Here is a 17948-nt window from a genome sequence, read left to right on the forward strand (position 1 = left end):
GCTGCTGGTGCCAAGAGTGTTGACTGTGGAGCCGAGCAAACTGAAGCTGTGAACAATCTCAATCTCTTCACCATCCATCCTGATGCTATCAATTGGTCCAGTGGTGAGAATCTTTGTCTTCTTGACATTGAGCCTCAGTCCATACTGAAGGCTGCAGTCCTTGACCCCATGCAGTATAGTGAGTCTATTATTCAATGTGGCTTTTCTAGACCACTGGCCTTGACTTTGTCACCTGTCTAGGCAGGAACATGCAAATAAAGTGTCAGGATATCCACAAAGGGATTGGCTAGTTTTGCCAATTCATCAGGTTTAAACTGAGCAAGCTTAGTAGCAGAAATATGGGAATTTCATTACCACCAAGTAAGAAGAAGCAGAGAATGTAGCATGAGTTCTTTATGAGTAGAGATTCTCACATCAGTTAGACAAGGACCTACAGGAAAACATCAGCAACTACAGCCAAGAACCAGAGACCTGACATGAGACAGAGTTGACCTTGGGACAGCCACACCATGGAACCACAGGTAAGAGTCTTCAACCAAGTTTGCTTGAGGACTTAGGGGGTGGGGAGCAGAGGTAGATGCTTTAGATGGTAAAAGTAAGAGAGCTTTGCAACACTAGTCTAAAGCACAAGACTGAAGGTTGAAGAGCCTGTAAGAGGAAGCTGACTTAACTGACAAATTATATCCTACTGCCAACGTGAATGTTAATTTCCCTAATATATCCTATAATCATGAGTATGTTACTATCTGGTCTGCATAGTTACTGCAATGGATTTTGGACCCAGGAGAGCAAGTAGGATTGCTAGTGCAATTAGCGCAAATAGATGGAGGAGTGTGGGAGACATGTCTGATCTCATGGGAATTAGTTTTGTCCTGTGTATGCTATTGAAGGGGGCAGTTCTCCCTTGTAGAATTAGTACAGGTCAGACTTAGCCATCCCTACACCACTTTTGTTCTTTTTACAGGACAAATGAGAAATATTTTCAGCTTTCTGGGCCATATGGTCTCTGTTGCTGCAATTCAACTTTATAGTATGAACACTTCTATGGAAAACATAAAAATGAGTAAATGTTGTATTTAAAAAAAACCCAACAAAACAGCTCAACACCCTTGATTTATAGGAATGGTGACAGAATGGATTAGGCCCATGGGCTATAAACTGCCAACCTCTTATCTAAGGAATATGAACACTTGTTTTTACTTGATGATTAATAATCAAACAATGTTTTCAAGTTCAACTTAACCATATAAATATAACTACAATAGCTATATATCTTGAATTCTTTTTTCTTTTTTTAAATTGGTAATAAATTACTTTTGATGCATGCCTATTATTACCCTTTTTGAGTCTCCACTGAATCTTTCCTATTCCTTCACTCCCCTATCTGCCTAATAAATTCTGCTATACCAGTGATTTCCACCCTTCTCCTTTCTTGTTCTTTTCCTCCTTTCACTCTCACTTTTGGAAATTTATATACATCTTATTCAGTTATTTTACAAAATTGCTGTTCCTTAGTGCTCCATATAATACTCCATTGTGTGAATGTACCACAATTTCTCAATTTGTTCATTTGTTGATGAGTATTTGAACTGTTTCCACTGTCTTGCTACTGTTAATAGCGCTGCTATGAACATTCTTATTCAAGTTATTTGTGTCATCTTTCTTTTCTTAATCTTGCCCATGGTTTGTCTATTTTATTGACCCTTTCTAAGAACTACCTCCTTGTCAATGGTTTCAACTGTTTTTCTGTTTTCTCATTGATTCCAGCCCTTGTCTTTATAATTTCCTTTCTTCTAGAGGCTGTGGGGTGAACTTGTTGTTCTTCTATTTGATGGAGGGGTTAAGTAATTTAATTTGTCCATTCTTTTTTTATGTGCTTACCTATTTATATGAATTCCCCCTAATGACTGCTTTTGCAATATCCCAGAGGTTTTGATATGCTGTATTTTCATTTGTTTCAAGGAACTTTTAATGTCACTTTTTATTTCTTCTTTAAGTCTTATCATGCTCAAACAGGGTATTATTTAGCTTCCACATGGGTTGATTTTTACCCTTAATCTTTTAATTTCAAGTTTTATGGCATTTTGGTCTGAGAAGATACTTAGTCTTGTTTCAATATGGTTCGCCCACACCTCCCTCCCCTGGCCAAATTTGCTGCGGCTTACTTTGTGTCCTAATAGATGGTCAATTCAGGACAATGTACCATCTGCACTTGAGAAGAAAGTAAATTGAGAGTTAGCTGGGTGATCTACCCTGAATACATCTAAGGTTGAGTTGGCTTTGTTTACTTTGTTTACTTTAGTTCTTCTGCATCTTTGCTGAGTTTCTTTCAAGCTGACTCATGTTTTGTGGAGTGTGTGTTAAAATCTACTACTATTATGCTGCTATTTCTTTCTTCAACATTGTTAACTGTTGTTTTATATATTTTGCAAGTCTATCATTTGGTGTGTAGATGTTGATCAAGATTATGTCTTCTAGATATATTGTGACTTTAATCAATATATATTGCCTTTCCTTAACGTTTATGGTGGTTTTCTTCCTGAAATCTATATTATCAGAGATTAGTACTGCCACTCTTTTTAGTGGATGTCATTTGCTTGGTATATATAATTTTCCATCTTTTGATTTTTTAGCCTTTTACCTCATTTCTTAAATATGTATCCTGCAGGCAATTGATGGGCTTTGTTCATTTTATCCATTGTGATACTTTTTCTTTCTCTTTTAATTTTTATTTTATATTGGTTTGTTTACAAAGTTCATGTACATTGTGTTTCACACTATTCTTCACTCACAATGTGTTCAATACAACCATTCCCATGCATTATGTTTTATAAGATTAATCATCATTGGACTATGTCTCTCATTACTCTGCTTTTTCAGGTCCCAAACAGATCTTTCTAATTTCCTTCCATCCCCTCCCTCCACCCACCAAACTGTGTAACCCTGTGTGCCCCTATCCATCCTCATCCCTGTGCTACCACCTCTTCTCTCCTTGGGTCTCCATACACTTTTTTTTAACAGACTTCTTGTATTTTATTTTATTAATTTTAATGAACATTTACAGAGATTTTGGATTTTCATTCATTCTGTGTTGCACTTTTTTCTTTACCCCCTCCCCCCAGTTCGCTCCTCTCTTTGAAAAGCAAAAGATGAACTTCTTTGTTGGTATACAGTACCCCCGCCCCCAACGCACTCCGCTATGCAACCTTAATTCTGGATTCCTGTGATAATCATAATATGCTATCATATGTCACTTTTAATTTTTACTAATTATCCTTCTCTTTTTACAATAATGGTCTTATGCAGTATTTGTCCGTATGAGACTAAGTTCACGCAGTATAATGTTCTCCAGTCTCTTCTAAATTATGTAGTATTTTTCAAAATCATTGCTCCTGAGTACAGCATAGTATTATTCACCATGACAAGAACATGGAAAAAATTCAAATGCCTAATCACAACTGAATTGATTGCAAAATTGTGATACTCTTTTCCTCTTAATTGGTGTGTTTAAGCCATTCATAAAAGTGTGATTACTAAAAGGATATAGGTTTTATCATTGCAATTTTGCTGTTTTGTTTTTTTCTGCTGTTTCTAGTTATTTTTTTTAGTCCATCTAATTTCCTTTGCTGCCTCTGTTTGAAGAATTTCCCTTAATATTTCTTGGAGAGTTGGTCTTGTTTTCATGAATTCCTCAAGTTTCTTCTTTTCTGCAAATGACCTAATTTCTGCTTCATATTTGATGGACAGCTTTGCTGGGTACGGAATCCTTGGCTGGCAATTATTTTCTTTTAGTCTTCTGTCAAGGATGCTTTAGACAGAATAATAAATGATCCAGGAAGTATTAAAAGAAGATGGAAAGAATATACTGAGGCACTGTATCAAAAGGAATTAGCGTCTGCTAATAGAAGAATTTAATGAAACAATGTATGAGCAAGAGTCTAAGGTGATGAAGAAAGAAGTACAAGCTGCTTTGAAGGAAATAGCAAAAAATAAGGCCCCAGAAATAGATGGTATACCAATTGATGTATTTCAGCTAACGGATGCTGCCCAGGATGTGCTCACCAACTTGTGCTAAGAAATCTGGAGAACAACCACTTGGCCAACTGACTGGAAGAGATCTATATTTGTTCCCATTCCAAAGAAGGGTGATCCAACAGCGTGTGAAAACTATATAACAATCTCATTGATTTCACACGCAAGCAAGACTCTACTGAAGATTATCCAAAAACGACTGGAACAGCACATCAGCAGAGAACTGCCAGAAGTCCAGGCTGGCTTTAGAAGGGGTCGTGGTACTAGGGATATTGTAGCTGATGTTAGATGGATCTTAGCTGAAAGCAGGGAATACCAGAAGAATGTCTATCTGTGATTCATTGATTATGCAAAGGCATTTGACTGTGTGGATCATAACAAACTGTGGCTGACTCTGAGAAGAATGGGAATCCCAGAACATTTAATTGTGCTAATGCAAAACCTATACTTGGACCAAGAGGCAGTTGTCAGAACAGAGCAGGGTAACACTGCATGGTTCAAAACTGGGAAAGGGATACGCCAGGGATGTGTCTTATCTCCATACCTTTTCAACCTGTATGCAGAAGAGATTATCTGAGAGGCTGGGCTCTATGAGAAGAAGTGTGGCGTCAGGACTGGTGGAAGATCTACCAACAATCTGCATTATGCAGATGACACAACCCTGCTTGCTGAAACTGAGGAGGACCTGAAGCACTTGCTGCAGAGGGTCAAGGACTGCAGCCTTCAGTATAAATTGAGGCTCAATGTCAAGAAGACAAAGATTCTCACCACTGGACCAATTGGTAGCATCAGGATGGATGGTGAAGAGATTGAGATTGTTAACAACTTTAGTCTGCTTGGCTCCACGCTCAACATTCTTCGCACCAAGTGCCAGGAAATAAAAATGTACTGCGATGGGAAAGTCTGCTGTTAGAGACCACTCCAAAGTACTGAAGAGAAATGGTGTCACTCTGGAGACTAAGGTGCACCTGATACAGGCCATGGTCTTTGCAATCACTTGTTATGCATCAGAGAGTTGGACAATGACTAAGAAGGACAGAAGGAGAATTGATGCCTTTGAGCTGTGGTGCTGGAGAAGAGTATTGAATGTACCATGGACTGCCAAGAAAAGAAACAGATTGATCCTGGAGAGGGTTAAACCAGACTACTCCTTGGAGGCAAGGAGTCTGGGGCTTCATCTGACATACTTTGGACATGTTCTAAGGAGGGACAGGTCCTTGGAGAGGGACATCATGCTTGGGAGAGTGGAGGGACCGTGCAAGAGGGGAAGACCTTCTATGAGGTGGATTGGTTCTGTGAATGGAGTAATCGAGGTGGGTGTGTCAGAGGCAGTGCAACTGGCACATGATAGAACAGGGTTTAGGGTTGTTGTACACAGGGTCAGTATGAGTCACAAGTGACTCGATGGCACATAAGAACAACATATACATTATATGATATACTATATACGATATACTATATACTATCTGCCTTCTTCCTCACATGATTTTTGCTGAGAAATCACAGATTAATCTAATTGGTTCTCTTTTGTAGCTGACTCTTTGTTTTTCTTGTGTTGCTTTTAGTGTTCTAGCTGCATCCTTTATTTTTGGAGAATTTGACTATTAAATATCTTGATGTTTTTCTTTTGGGGTCTAATCTACTTGGGAGCACTGGTGGTCTACTGGTAAGAAGGTGTGCTGCAATTCTTAAAATACGCAGTTCAAATCTACCAGCTGGTCCTTGGGAGAAGAAGGGGCAATGACTTCCGGTATAATTTACTGCCTCTAAAAATCCACTTAAGGGTCAGCTTAGCTAGATTAGGGTTAGGGTCAGTTCTGACTGAACAACACATAAGTGTCTGTTTGGATTTAGTTCAGGTGCTCGAAAAAGAATTTCCTTGTTTTTCATGATACCTGGGAAGTTTTCAACTAGTATCACTTCTACAATTTTCTCAATGCTTTCTCTCTCTCCTCCTCTTCTGGAATTCAAAGCACATATATGTTGTTCTATTTGATGTTATTCTGCATAATGTTCTTCATTTTCCCTGTTTCTTCCTTCTAGTGACTTTCAATTGTGGTTTCTGCCTTCTTTCTGTTCGACTCTCTGTTCTATCTCTTCCATTTCTTTTTTGTCCCTCCAACATGTTGAAAATTTGGCAACTTTGGTCTTGGTATTCTGAAATGCATTCTCATGCTTTTCTGTTATTTACAGTACTCGTTGTACTCCTGTCTTGTGATGATGTTTTAAATTCTTGTACTTCTATTTTTATGGTGTCTTTTCTTTCGTCCATCTTTTGTAACTTTTTCAGTAGCTATTCATGTAACTCCACATCAATACATTTCTTATGCCATCCTATCCTGGGGTTTTGTTGGGTCTGCCATCTGTTCTAATTTTTTAGGAGAAGGTTTGTTTTGTTTATTTATAATATTTGAAGCTCCTTGCTACTTTCTTGGTATTATGTGAAATTCTTCTTGGTTTGTGTTAGGCAGTTTCTATTGTGTCTGCTAGGGTTGTTGACAGTTCCTTATTTTTATGATGCTATTGATAAACTGTAGACTTAAGTGTTGCCTCCTATTGACCTTGCCAGTGGAAATCTTCTCTGCTGGTCTATACTGGAAGTTATATTATCTGTTTCCTTTGGCAAGTTTCTCATCTAGTTGCTCTTTGAGGAGCAGATATCTGGAGTCTTTCCTTTTCTTAGCTGTAGTGGGCCTGCTTCTCTGTCCTCTCCTGTAGATTAATGTGGCAGATGAGAGGTTTCTCCCAGGAGTAGGCCAAGTCCCAAAAGTGCTTCACAGGTTATATTGCTCAGGGAAAATGTCCAAGAAAGTGACAAGGTCCAAACAGTCCAGCTTCCGAGTCTCAATTGTTGCCACTGGCCATGTACCTTTCTCTTCTGGGCTGGCTGTGAGGGGAGCTATTCTACCAATTAGAAAAAGGCTCAAGGGAAGCACCAACTTCTCAATAATGCAGTTCCCATTACTGGCTACCTGCAAATGTCCAGAGCTAAGCACTTCCTGGGGCTGCTTGGGGGTGGGAGGTGGGGAAAGGCAGCTATTCCCACCTAGGGAAAAGCTGAGGGAAGTGCCAACTTCTCAGTAATGCAGTTCCCAAGTCTGAAAAATAGAAATGTGTACTTCTGTCTTGAATTATTTTGGGACACAACTTATTATGTATTCTTATTAAGAATAACCACATATGAAGGAGGCCTAGTGATTAAGCAGTTAAGTGATTCACTTTCCTCAGTTTGCTAAATGAAAGGTTGGGGGTTTCACTAAGCTTATATAAACATTTCTGGTCTTGGAAACCTTATGGGGGAGGTCTACCTTTCCTCATGTAAATATGAGTCTGAAATTACATATGAATGACTGAATAAAAACCAGATATGATAATAAACATTCACTCAAACAAAAACAACAAAAACCCCATGTATCTGAATTAACCTGATGGCTTTTTTTAATGCCACTTTGCAGTTCACAAAATAAGACCAGTGTATGTAGATATCTACATAAAAGAAAAAAAAAACAAATATTCCCGTAATACACAAAAAATGTCCTTATAAAACATGGCATATTATAACACTATTAAACAAAACTTACCCTTTGAGTAGTATAAGACGGCCTTTTCTTCTTTTCAACTGTGTATAGACTGATTTCAACATCACCTTTTGCATTACGACATTCTTCCTGAACCCTAATAACAAATCAAAGTAACTTTCAGAAGATCATCAAGAAGCAAACTCTCTAGAACAGATTAAACATTCTTTCAAAAAATCTGAGTAAAGAATTATTACAAATTATTTTACTGCTAGATGTTAGCATTCAGTTCATAATTGACTTACAGTTATTCTCTTTCTCATTATTCCTAACTGCTCAGGCACACCAGTACAGAGGAGTAGGGCCCCTGCCCACTGCATCACATGCCATCTTCCTTAAGGTTATGTAGATGTGCTGTGGGTCTGAAGGAGAGCATCTACCCACTACACCCCAGGCCTATCACTCCACCTACCACTGCTACAAAAGCAGCCACTGTAAAAAGGGCCAGCTTCTCTCATGAAATTGTTAAGCCTGTGGAAACTGTAGTTCACGTGTAGGTGTTCAAAGCTTATCTCTTTGTTGTTTTAGGAAAGTAATCTACATGCTCTCATGTTTCTTATAGCTTATGCATGCCCATGCTTTTTTGTTTTCAGTTTGCTTTTATGACTATAACAACTGTCTGCTAGTATAAGTATTGGGATGACTCATAGGTTGCTGTGAGGGTGGAATGATAGATTAGGACAGACTACAAGACAGAATTGGCCATCCACTTCTGAAATAACAGACCTATGAAAACCCTATGAGCAGTAAAGGAGTACTGTCTGATAGTGTGCTAGAGGTAGAGCCCTAGATTGGATATTACTCAAAATGAGGAGAACAAGCTGCAAACATCCACTGTCGGTTTGAATGTGGAATGTACGAAGAATGAGCATAGAAAAATTAGAAATTGTTAAAAATGAAATGGAGAGCATAAAGATTGACACTGTAAGAATGAATGAGCTGAGATACACCAGTAGGCACTTTTAGTGTTAGGTGACCTCGACTCAAGTATGACCCATAGTGACCCTATGAACAATACATCTGAACCCAGACCTATCCTGTGCCATCCTCATAATCTCTGACATACTCGAGCCATTGCTGTAGTCATTATGTCAATCCACCTGGTTGAGAGTCTTCCTCTCTTTCACTGACCTTTCCAAGCATGATATTCCTCCTCAAGGAAAAGCCTAACCTAGCAATATGCCCAAAGCATACAAGACCAAGTTTTATCACTTTTGCCTCCAAGGAGCACTCAAATCAACAATCATATGATCTATCATGTTAGAATGAAAAACTGAAGACGAATGATGCTGAATTCGTAGTAAAAAAGATTACTTTAAGATCTATACTGAAGTACAATGCTAACAGTGATAGGACACTATCCAAACTCATACAAGAAATGTCTATTAATATATCTGTTAATCAAATATACACACCAACAACCAAAGCCAAAGATAAGAAAATTGAGTAATTCTACCAACTTCTGCAGTCTGAACTGGTCCGAACATGCAATCAAGATGCAGTAATAGAAAAAGATGCAGTAATAAAAATTAGTGACTGAAATTAAAAAATTGGAAACACAGGAGGATCAAGTGGCCGTAAAGTATGAATTTGATTACAGTAATAAAGCTAGAAATAGAATGACTAAATTCTGCACCATCAATGACTTATTCATTGTAAATATTCCTTTCAAAGAACACAAATGGTGGCTACACACATGAATCTCATCTGATGGAATGCCCAGGAATCAATTTGACTGTATCTATCGAAAGAGACACTGGAGAAGTTCACTGTCAGCAGTTAAAAACAAGCAAGGTGCTGACTGTGGAACAGATCATCAATAAGTCATATGCAAGTTTACAGTGAAGATGAAGAGAATCAAAGTCCACAAGAGTAAAAAATATGGACTTGGATTAACATTACCTGAATTTAAAAAATCATCTCAAGCAGAAATTTGAGGCATTGAACATTAATCACTGAAGACCAGATGAAGAAAGCAAAAAGTCATTATGAAGACAGTGGAGGAAAAAAAGATCAGAGTGTATATGAGAAAACAGTCTGACAATTACACTAGAATGATGATGAGTTGAAAGGAAAGGAAAAGACGGCCTTTTTGAGAATAGCCTCGCGTAGCTATATGTCCAATGTATGAAAGATAAAGCTTCACTGTCTTTGCCTCCAAGGGGCACTCTGGCTGCACCTTTTCCAAGACATACCTATTTGCTCTTTTGGCAGTCCACGGGATATTCAGTATTCTTCTCCAACATCACAACTCAAAGGCATCAATTCTTCTGTTATCCTTATTCATTAGCTAGCTTCAGGCACAAGTTAGTCTTCAAACTGACATCATTGATTGTCAGCATTTTGAGTCCCTGAGAGTGGACTTGCCCAAAGCAATATGTTTCCTGACTGTTACCAGTGTTGATGGTTGACTCAAACCCAAACAGCGTTCATCCTTGACTGTTGGTTCTGTTGTTAGGACCTTTGTTTTCCTGATGTAGAGATGTAATCCATATTGAAGGCTGTAGTCCTAGATCTTCTACAAGAAAGCATTTCATATCTTCTTCACTTATAGCAAGCAAAGTTGTGTCATCTGCATAACACAGGTTATTGATGAGCTTTCCTCCAATCCTCATGCCACATTCTTCTTAACAGAGTCCAGATCTGTTTGTCCAGAATTATTTGTTCAGCATAAAGACTAAATAGGTGTGGAGAAAGAAAACCATCCTAATGCACACATTTCCTAATTTTAAACCATGCAGTGTTCCCTTCTTTCATTTAGACAACAGCTTCTTGGGCTAGGTATACGTTTCACATTGGCATAATTAAGTGTTCTGGGATTCCTATTCTTCTCAGTGTTAGCTAGAATTTGTTATGATCCACAGAGCTAAATGCCTTTGCATAGTCAATACAACACAAATAGAAATTTTTCTAGTATTCTCTCTTTTCGGCTTGTATCCATCTGACATCAGCAATGATGTCCTTGGTCTCTTCTAAAACCAGTTTGAACTTCTGGCAGTTCTCAGTTGTCAGTGTACTGTGTTAGCCATTTGTGAATGACCTTAACAATATTTTGCGTGTTTGAAAAAGTAATGATATTGTTCGATATTTTTCACATTCTGTTGGATCATCTTTCTTAGGAATGGGGACAAGTATGGATCTCCTCCAGTCAGCCAGCTAGGTAGACATCCACAAAATTTCCTCATATAAACTGGTGAACAAATCTAGGGCTACATCTATTAGTTGAAACATGTCAACTGGTATTCCATCAATTGCTGGGACATTATTTTTTGCCAATGCCTTCAATGCTACTTGAACTTCATCTTTCATTACCATTGGCTCTTGTTCATTTGGTACTTCCTAAAATTTTTCAGTGTCAACTAATTCTTTTTGGTATAGTGATACTGTATATTCTTTCCATCTTATTTTGAGGCTTCCTGGATTATTCAAAATTTTATCCATAGCATCTCTCAGTACTGTAACTTGAGGCTTGAATATATCTTTCCACTTGAGAAATGCTGAGTCATCTCTTTTTCTTTGGCATCTCTTTCTTAAAAAGTTTACAACTCTGATGCATATGACAATTTCTTGCCCATGTACTACTTCCCTGTGAGCACAATGTTCTGTAATTACCAGATTTCTCATTATTTTGCATGTTTCCTTGTATTTGATTGATTATCCAAAGACATCTTTCTGGTAGTACGATCTGCTAACAGTCAGGAACTATCTGACATCATCAACAATTATTATCTTTCATGCCACAGCCTCTTCTGAATCCAACCTGAATTTCGGGAAGCTAGCTCCCTCTTCTGCTTCAACAATTGTTGAGTAATTTTCACCAAGATTTTACTTGCAACTGATATTGACATCCTTCTATAATTTCAGTATTCTTTGAGATCATCTGTTTTAAGAAATAGGCAGAACAATGGATCTCTTTCAGTTGGTTGTCCAGTTAGCTATCTTCCAAATTTCTTGGCATACATCTTGGCTTCATCTGTTGAAAGATATCAACTGGTATTCCATAAATTCCTGGAGCTGTACTTTGTCAATCCTTTCAATACATCCTAAATTTCTTCATTATTGAAAGCAAATTTAGTAGTACATTATACTTTACTCACTAAAAATAAAACATTAACGTTTTAAAGGATTATTACCTGATTGACTCACCTACTAACACCATTATTTAGTTCATTGACCACTACTCTTCTGCTCCATGCCATGAGATCTCTTTCAGTAGCCATCTGGCTCCGAGGAGCATTGTTATGCATTTGTCGCACACCTTCAATTTGCCCACTACGTCGAAGTCCAACATTTGAGGGAGAATATAGATCCATGTTTAAATTTCTCGGTGCTAAAACAAAAACAGAGACAGGCAACACATTCTGAGCAAAAGTTCTAGATCAGAATATAAAAGATAGTAGGCGATTCAAAGACATTAATGCTGGAAACTATTATGTAAGAAGGAAGACTAGGTGGTCAGCAGTCTAGACTCTCTTCATTAAAGAAATCCAAAAAACAAATATGGATAATTCTTCAACTTTAAGCTTAAAAAGAATAGACATACAATTACTTTAAACACAGGTTAGAGGAAAACACAGAATGAAAACACTGAGTTAGGAGAAAGACAAAATTCAGAACTATAAATAATGCAGCATAACCATTCTACTAGCTGTCCGCAAAGCACAGTAATCCAGGACTTAAGCAGTATTCACATCAGTGACTAGCTACAGACAGGAAATGTGCAATCTTCTGGGGGCTGATGTGCCCACCTGTGTTGGACAAACTGGGATTGACTTGACCAGCCCCAAGATGTAGAAGGTGTGTACCAGGACTGAACTCAAGCTGTCAATGAACAAATGGACTTAGATAACTCTTCTTTGTGACTCAAGGAGGACTCAAAGTCAGCTAGAAGTCTCTCTTCAAAGAATCCTTGTCCCTCATGCCTTTCTGATAAGGGAAGTAACGGTCCCTAAGCAATACCACCCAGCAGGTTACTAGCAGCATTGCTCAAGGACATCCTAGCTCTGACTGAAGATTCATGGCATATTATTTGGAACCAGGAACATGCACATAGCTCTATAACCAGAGACTCTCCTCAGGAAACAACAGATTAAACTGGGCCTATAGCATAGTGAGTCTCTGGATTAGTGGGGTCATCATCTCTGACTGAGGTAATTGCCTTTAACTGAGTACTGAGTACATATGCCATTGCCATATTTGCAGGAGAATATTACTTGGAGCAGTGAGCTATCTCTTTGGGCATTTTAAGTTAACAGTGATTACATCTTCATGATAGTCATCTCTGACAAGGTACCCTGCCAAAATCAATCCTGTGGACTGACAAGGATATCATCCCTACCCAGAGGGACTATTCTAGGCTACTTCAAGGCCAGGAGAAATTCTTTCTATTCTATGTTCAGTACCCCAACCAGTGTTGCTCCTAGAAAAGAAGAGGGGCACCTGGTGGCCCAGCTCAAATTTTGAGTCCTCAACTACCTCTCATGCAGAAACATTAACCTGACTGGGTACTCACACTCCAACTTTCTGCTGACTTGGAAAATATAATGCAACAGGCTGGACATCTTCCCTTCACCCAACATAGTAGTGACAAAAGCAGCAGTCAGATGCCTAATCCACACTCCTTAATGTTTCTTCTTTTGTTTTCTGGTATTGGTGGGGTCTTTTTGTTTTTGTTGTTGTTGTTTTTTAAATGTGATCTAGTGCCCTAGTTGGTAGGGAGTTGCACTGCTAACTAAAAAGAAGAGAGTTAAAATCTAGTAACTGTTCCTCTGGAGAAAGACTAGCAATCTGCTCTGATAAGATTTACAGTTTCTGAAAACCGGTTAGAGGGTTAGCTGTGAGTTAGTTCTAAATCAATAGCAAGGAATCAAATTTGATAACTTTTTGAATTTTGGTTTGCTGTCTTATTTTATATTTTGCTTTTTAAAGGTTTTTCCTTTCATATGAGCTGTTTTCTGTTTTACCTAGCTTTCCCCTTTCCCTTGCCAGTCTTTTTCTATCTTCTTTTGCCATTCAATTCTAATTGCTTTTATTACATCATAATTTTTTCATTTTTAAACTGATTTTTTAAATTATTATCCTAGTTTATTTACAAATTTGGAATACATTGTTTCTCAGACCAGATTCTTCCAATTTCCCTCACTACCCCACCCATCAAATTGTACAAAACCATGGTTAATCTCTCCCCAACACACATTCTCAACCCTCTGCTTCCACCTCCTCCTCCTCGTTGGATCCTCATTCTCATTCCTCATTCTACAATAATGGTTTTAACAATATTTATCCTTTTAGGACTGAGTTGATTCAGCATAATGCTCTCTAGTCCCTCCCAAGTTAGGGAATAATTAACAAAATTACTGCTGCTATGTGCTGTGTAATATTCTATTGAATCTATTAAAATTTTATAACCTTCTCAGATTTGAATGTTCTATTTCCTTTTTTCCATATAATATTGTTTTTTTTTATTTTTTAATATTTTCTGCTGTTAAACTTTATTTCTTTTCCTTTTTTACATATCTGACAATAGACAGTATCTGTCAACATACTCATGTCCTGCACCTTCAACTGCTGGGCAAGATTTAAGAATTACTAAATCATCCATTTGGTGGGGGGAGAGTGTAAGCAGAGGGATGAAGATGTGCAGAGGGGAATTAATCATGGGGCCATAAATTTGATGGGGGGGTGAGGGAAATGTGAAGGATTTGGTGTGAAAAAAAATGTGTTCCAGTTTAGTAAATAAACTAGTATAAAAAAACTAAAATAGAATGTGTATGAATAACTGTATGAAACACGATGTAAATGAAAGATTGTATAAAACAATGTATATGTATGGAACATACTATAAAGGGGGGAAAAAGGAATTACCAAACAAGCAAGTGACACAAAACAGTTACATGATTCAACTAGATATATTAAAACAAAGTAATACAGAGACATCACCATCACAATGCCTCAGAGGAAGCAGATAATTTTGTTGTTGTTGTTATGTGCCATCGAGTGGATTGCGACTCTTACAGGCCCTATGTCGAATAGCCCTAAACCCTGCTCGGTCCTGTGAAAATCTCACTGTCTCCAACACACCCAACATGATGACCCCAGTCACGGAATCAATCCACCTCAATAGAGGGTCTTCCTCTCCTGCGCTGTCCTTCCACCCTCCCAAGCATAACATCCCTCTCCAAGGACTGGTCCATCCTTGCAACATATCCAAAGTATGACAGACGAAGCCTCAGAATCCTTGCCTCCAAGGAGCCGCCCGGTTAAACCCTCTCCAGTATGAACCTGTTTGTTTTCTTAGCAGTCCATGGTACCTTTAATACTCTTCTCCAACACCACAGTTCAAAGGCATCCATTCTCCTTCTATCCTCCCTAGTCATTGTCCAACTCTCTGATGCATAACAACTGGTTGCAAAGACTATGGCATGTGTCAGGTGTACCTTAGCCTCCAGAGTGACACCATTGTTCTTCAATACTTTGGAGAGGTCTCTAACAGCAGACGTTTCCATTGCAATATTTCTTTTAATTTCCTGGCTGCTGGTGCCAAGACTGTTGACTGTGGAGCTAAGTAAACTAAAGCTGTTAACAATCTCCATCTCTTCACCATCCATTCTAATGCTGCCAATTGGTCCAGTGGTGAGAATCTTTGTTTTCTTTATATTGAGCTTCAACCCACTTGAAGGCTGCAGTCCTTGAACCTCTGCAGCAAGCTCTTCAGGTCCTCCTCAGTTTCAGCAAGCAGTGTTGTTTCATCTGCATAACGCAGATTGTTGATGATCTTCCACCAATTCTGATGCCACACCTCTTCTCACAGAGTCCAGCCTCCCATATAATGTGTTATGCATATAGGTTGAAAAGGTATGAAGATAGTATACATCCCTGGAGTACACCCTTCCCAATTATGAACCATGCAGTGTTTCCCTGCTCTGTTCTGATGACTGCATCCTGGTCCAAGTATAGGTTTTGCATTAGCACGATCAAGTGTTCTGGGATTCCCATTATTCTCAGAGTTAGCCACAGTTTGTTATGATCCACACTGTCAAATGCCTTTGCATAATCAATGAAACAAAGATAGACATTCCGCTGGTATTCCCTGCTTTCAGCTAAGATCCATCTAACATTAGCTACAATATCCCTAGTACCACAACCTCTTCTAAATCCAGCCTAGACTTCTGGCAGTTCTCTGCTGATGTGCTGTTCCAGTCGTTTTGGGGTAATCTTCAGCAGAATCTTGCTTGCATGTGAAATCAATGATATTGTTCTATAATTTCCACACTCTGTTGGGTCACCCTTCTTAGGAATGGGAACAAAAGATCTCTTCCAGTCAGTTGGCCAAGTGGTTATCCTTGATTTCTTGGCACAACTTGGTCATTACATCCAGTGCAGCATCTGTGAGTTGAAATATGTCAATCACCACACCATAAACAGGGTAAACGAAATAAAAAGTAACGAAAATACAGAAGCAGAATATCTTCCAGAGGAAGAAATACTACTAGAATTTCTTGATAAGGAATTCAAAGACCTGATAGCAAAGTATCTTCATCAGTTTTGTGAATACACTACAGCTTCTCTATCCATTCATTTGTTGATGGGCACTTAGATTGTTTCCAACTCTTTGCTATTGTGAACAAAGTAGAATAAACATGGACGTGCATATATCTGCTTGGGTGGGAGTTCTGGTTTCTTTAGGGTATATTCCCAGTATTGGAACTGCTGGGTCAAATGTAATTTCTATTTGCAACTTTCTGAGAAAGTGCCATACTGCCTTCCATAGTGGTTGCAACATTTTATACTCCCACCAACAGTGAATAAGTGTTCCAGTTTCTCCACAACCTTGCCAACATTTTGTTGTTTGTTGCTCTGTTAGATTTTGCTATTCTTACTGGGTTGAGATGATATCTCGTAGTTGTTTTGATTTGCAACTCTCTTACGGCTAGGAATTTTGAACATTTCATGTGTTTGTTTGCCATCAGAATGTCTTTTTTTGTGAAGTGTTTCTTCATGTCTTGTGCACATTTGCAACTGGGTTGTTTACCTTTATCTTCTTGTGGCGTTAGAGTATTCTATATATTTTAGATATAAGTCCCCTATCAGACATGTCTTTACCAAATATTTTTCTCCCAGTCTGTGGCTTCCCTTTTTACCCTGTTGGAGGAGTTTTTGGATATGCATAGGGATTTGATTCTTAGAAGGTTCCATTCATCTACTTTATTCTTTCCTGGTTTTAGGTTTCTCAGAATGCGTGGAAGACTGATAAAGTTTTGGATTAATGCTTCTAGGATCCTTCTAAGTTTTTCTCTAATGATGTTTATAGTCCTTGGCTTTAGTCCTCAGTCCTTGATCCACTGTGAGTTAGTTTTTTAATAAGGTGCGAGGTGTGGGTCTTGTTAGTTTTCTGCAGAAAAACAACGAATTAATGAAATATTATACAAAATGTGTGTGACCATGGAGGACATTATGCTGAATGAAATATCTCAGTCACAAAAAGACAAATATTTCTCTCAAGCCTGATGTCAGTCCTGTTTTACAAAGGTGGCCCTATGCAATATTTGTACTTTTGTGACTGAGATATTTCACTCAGAATAATGTCCTCCAGGGTCATCCATTTTGAATAATATTGCATGAGTTCATTGGTTTTAAATGCTGCATAGTATTTCACTGTGTGAAGATACCAGAGCTTCTCTATCCATTCGTTTGTTGATGGGCACTTCAGTTGTTTCCAGTTCTTCACTATTGCGAAAAAAGCCACAATAAACATTGGTGTGCATATATCTGCTTGGATGGCAGTTATGGTTTCTTTAGGGTAAATTCCCAGTACAGGAATTACTGGGGCAAATGGTATGTTGTTGTTGTTGTTGTTATGTGCCGTCGACTCGTTTGTGACTCATAGCGATCCTATGTAAAACAGCCCTAAACCCTGCTCCATCCTGTGCTAATCGCACTGCCTCTGACACACCCATCCCGATTACCCCAGTCACTGAATCAATCCATCTCATAGAGGGTCTTCCCCTCTTGCGCCGACCCTCTACCCTCCCAAGCATTATGTCCCTCTTCAAGGATCTGTCCCTCCTTGCAACATGCCCAAAGTATGTCAGACGAAGCCCCAGAATCCTTGCCTCAAGGAGTAGCTTGGTTTAACCCTCTCCAGAATGAATCTGTTTTCTTGGCAGCCCATGGTACATTCATGGTACTCTTCTTCAGCACCACAACTCAAAGGCATCAATTCTCCTTCTGTCCTCCCTAGTCACTGTCCAACCCTCTGATGCATAACAAGCGATTGAAAAGACCATGGCCTGTATCAGGCACACCTTAGTCTCCAGAGAGACACCGTTGCTCTTGAGT

General features: G+C 38.6%; 1 protein-coding gene across 1 annotated transcript in view; it reads right to left on the minus strand.

Annotated features, from left to right (window-relative positions):
• BRWD3 (bromodomain and WD repeat domain containing 3) overlaps positions 1-17948 on the minus strand; it is a 363038-nt gene that overhangs the window by 138642 nt on the left and 206448 nt on the right. Inside the window, exons 19-20 of the mRNA XM_006902191.1 lie at positions 11757-11940; positions 7614-7707 (exon numbers count right to left, since the gene is read on the minus strand). Of these exons, the coding sequence (XP_006902253.1) occupies positions 7614-7707; positions 11757-11940 (278 nt within the window). The remainder of the gene's footprint in view (positions 1-7613; positions 7708-11756; positions 11941-17948) is intronic.

This window comes from Elephantulus edwardii, unplaced genomic scaffold (assembly GCF_000299155.1).
Source record: "Elephantulus edwardii isolate Elephantulus edwardi_28Jun2011 unplaced genomic scaffold, EleEdw1.0 scaffold00378, whole genome shotgun sequence".
NCBI lineage: Eukaryota > Metazoa > Chordata > Mammalia > Macroscelidea > Macroscelididae > Elephantulus > Elephantulus edwardii.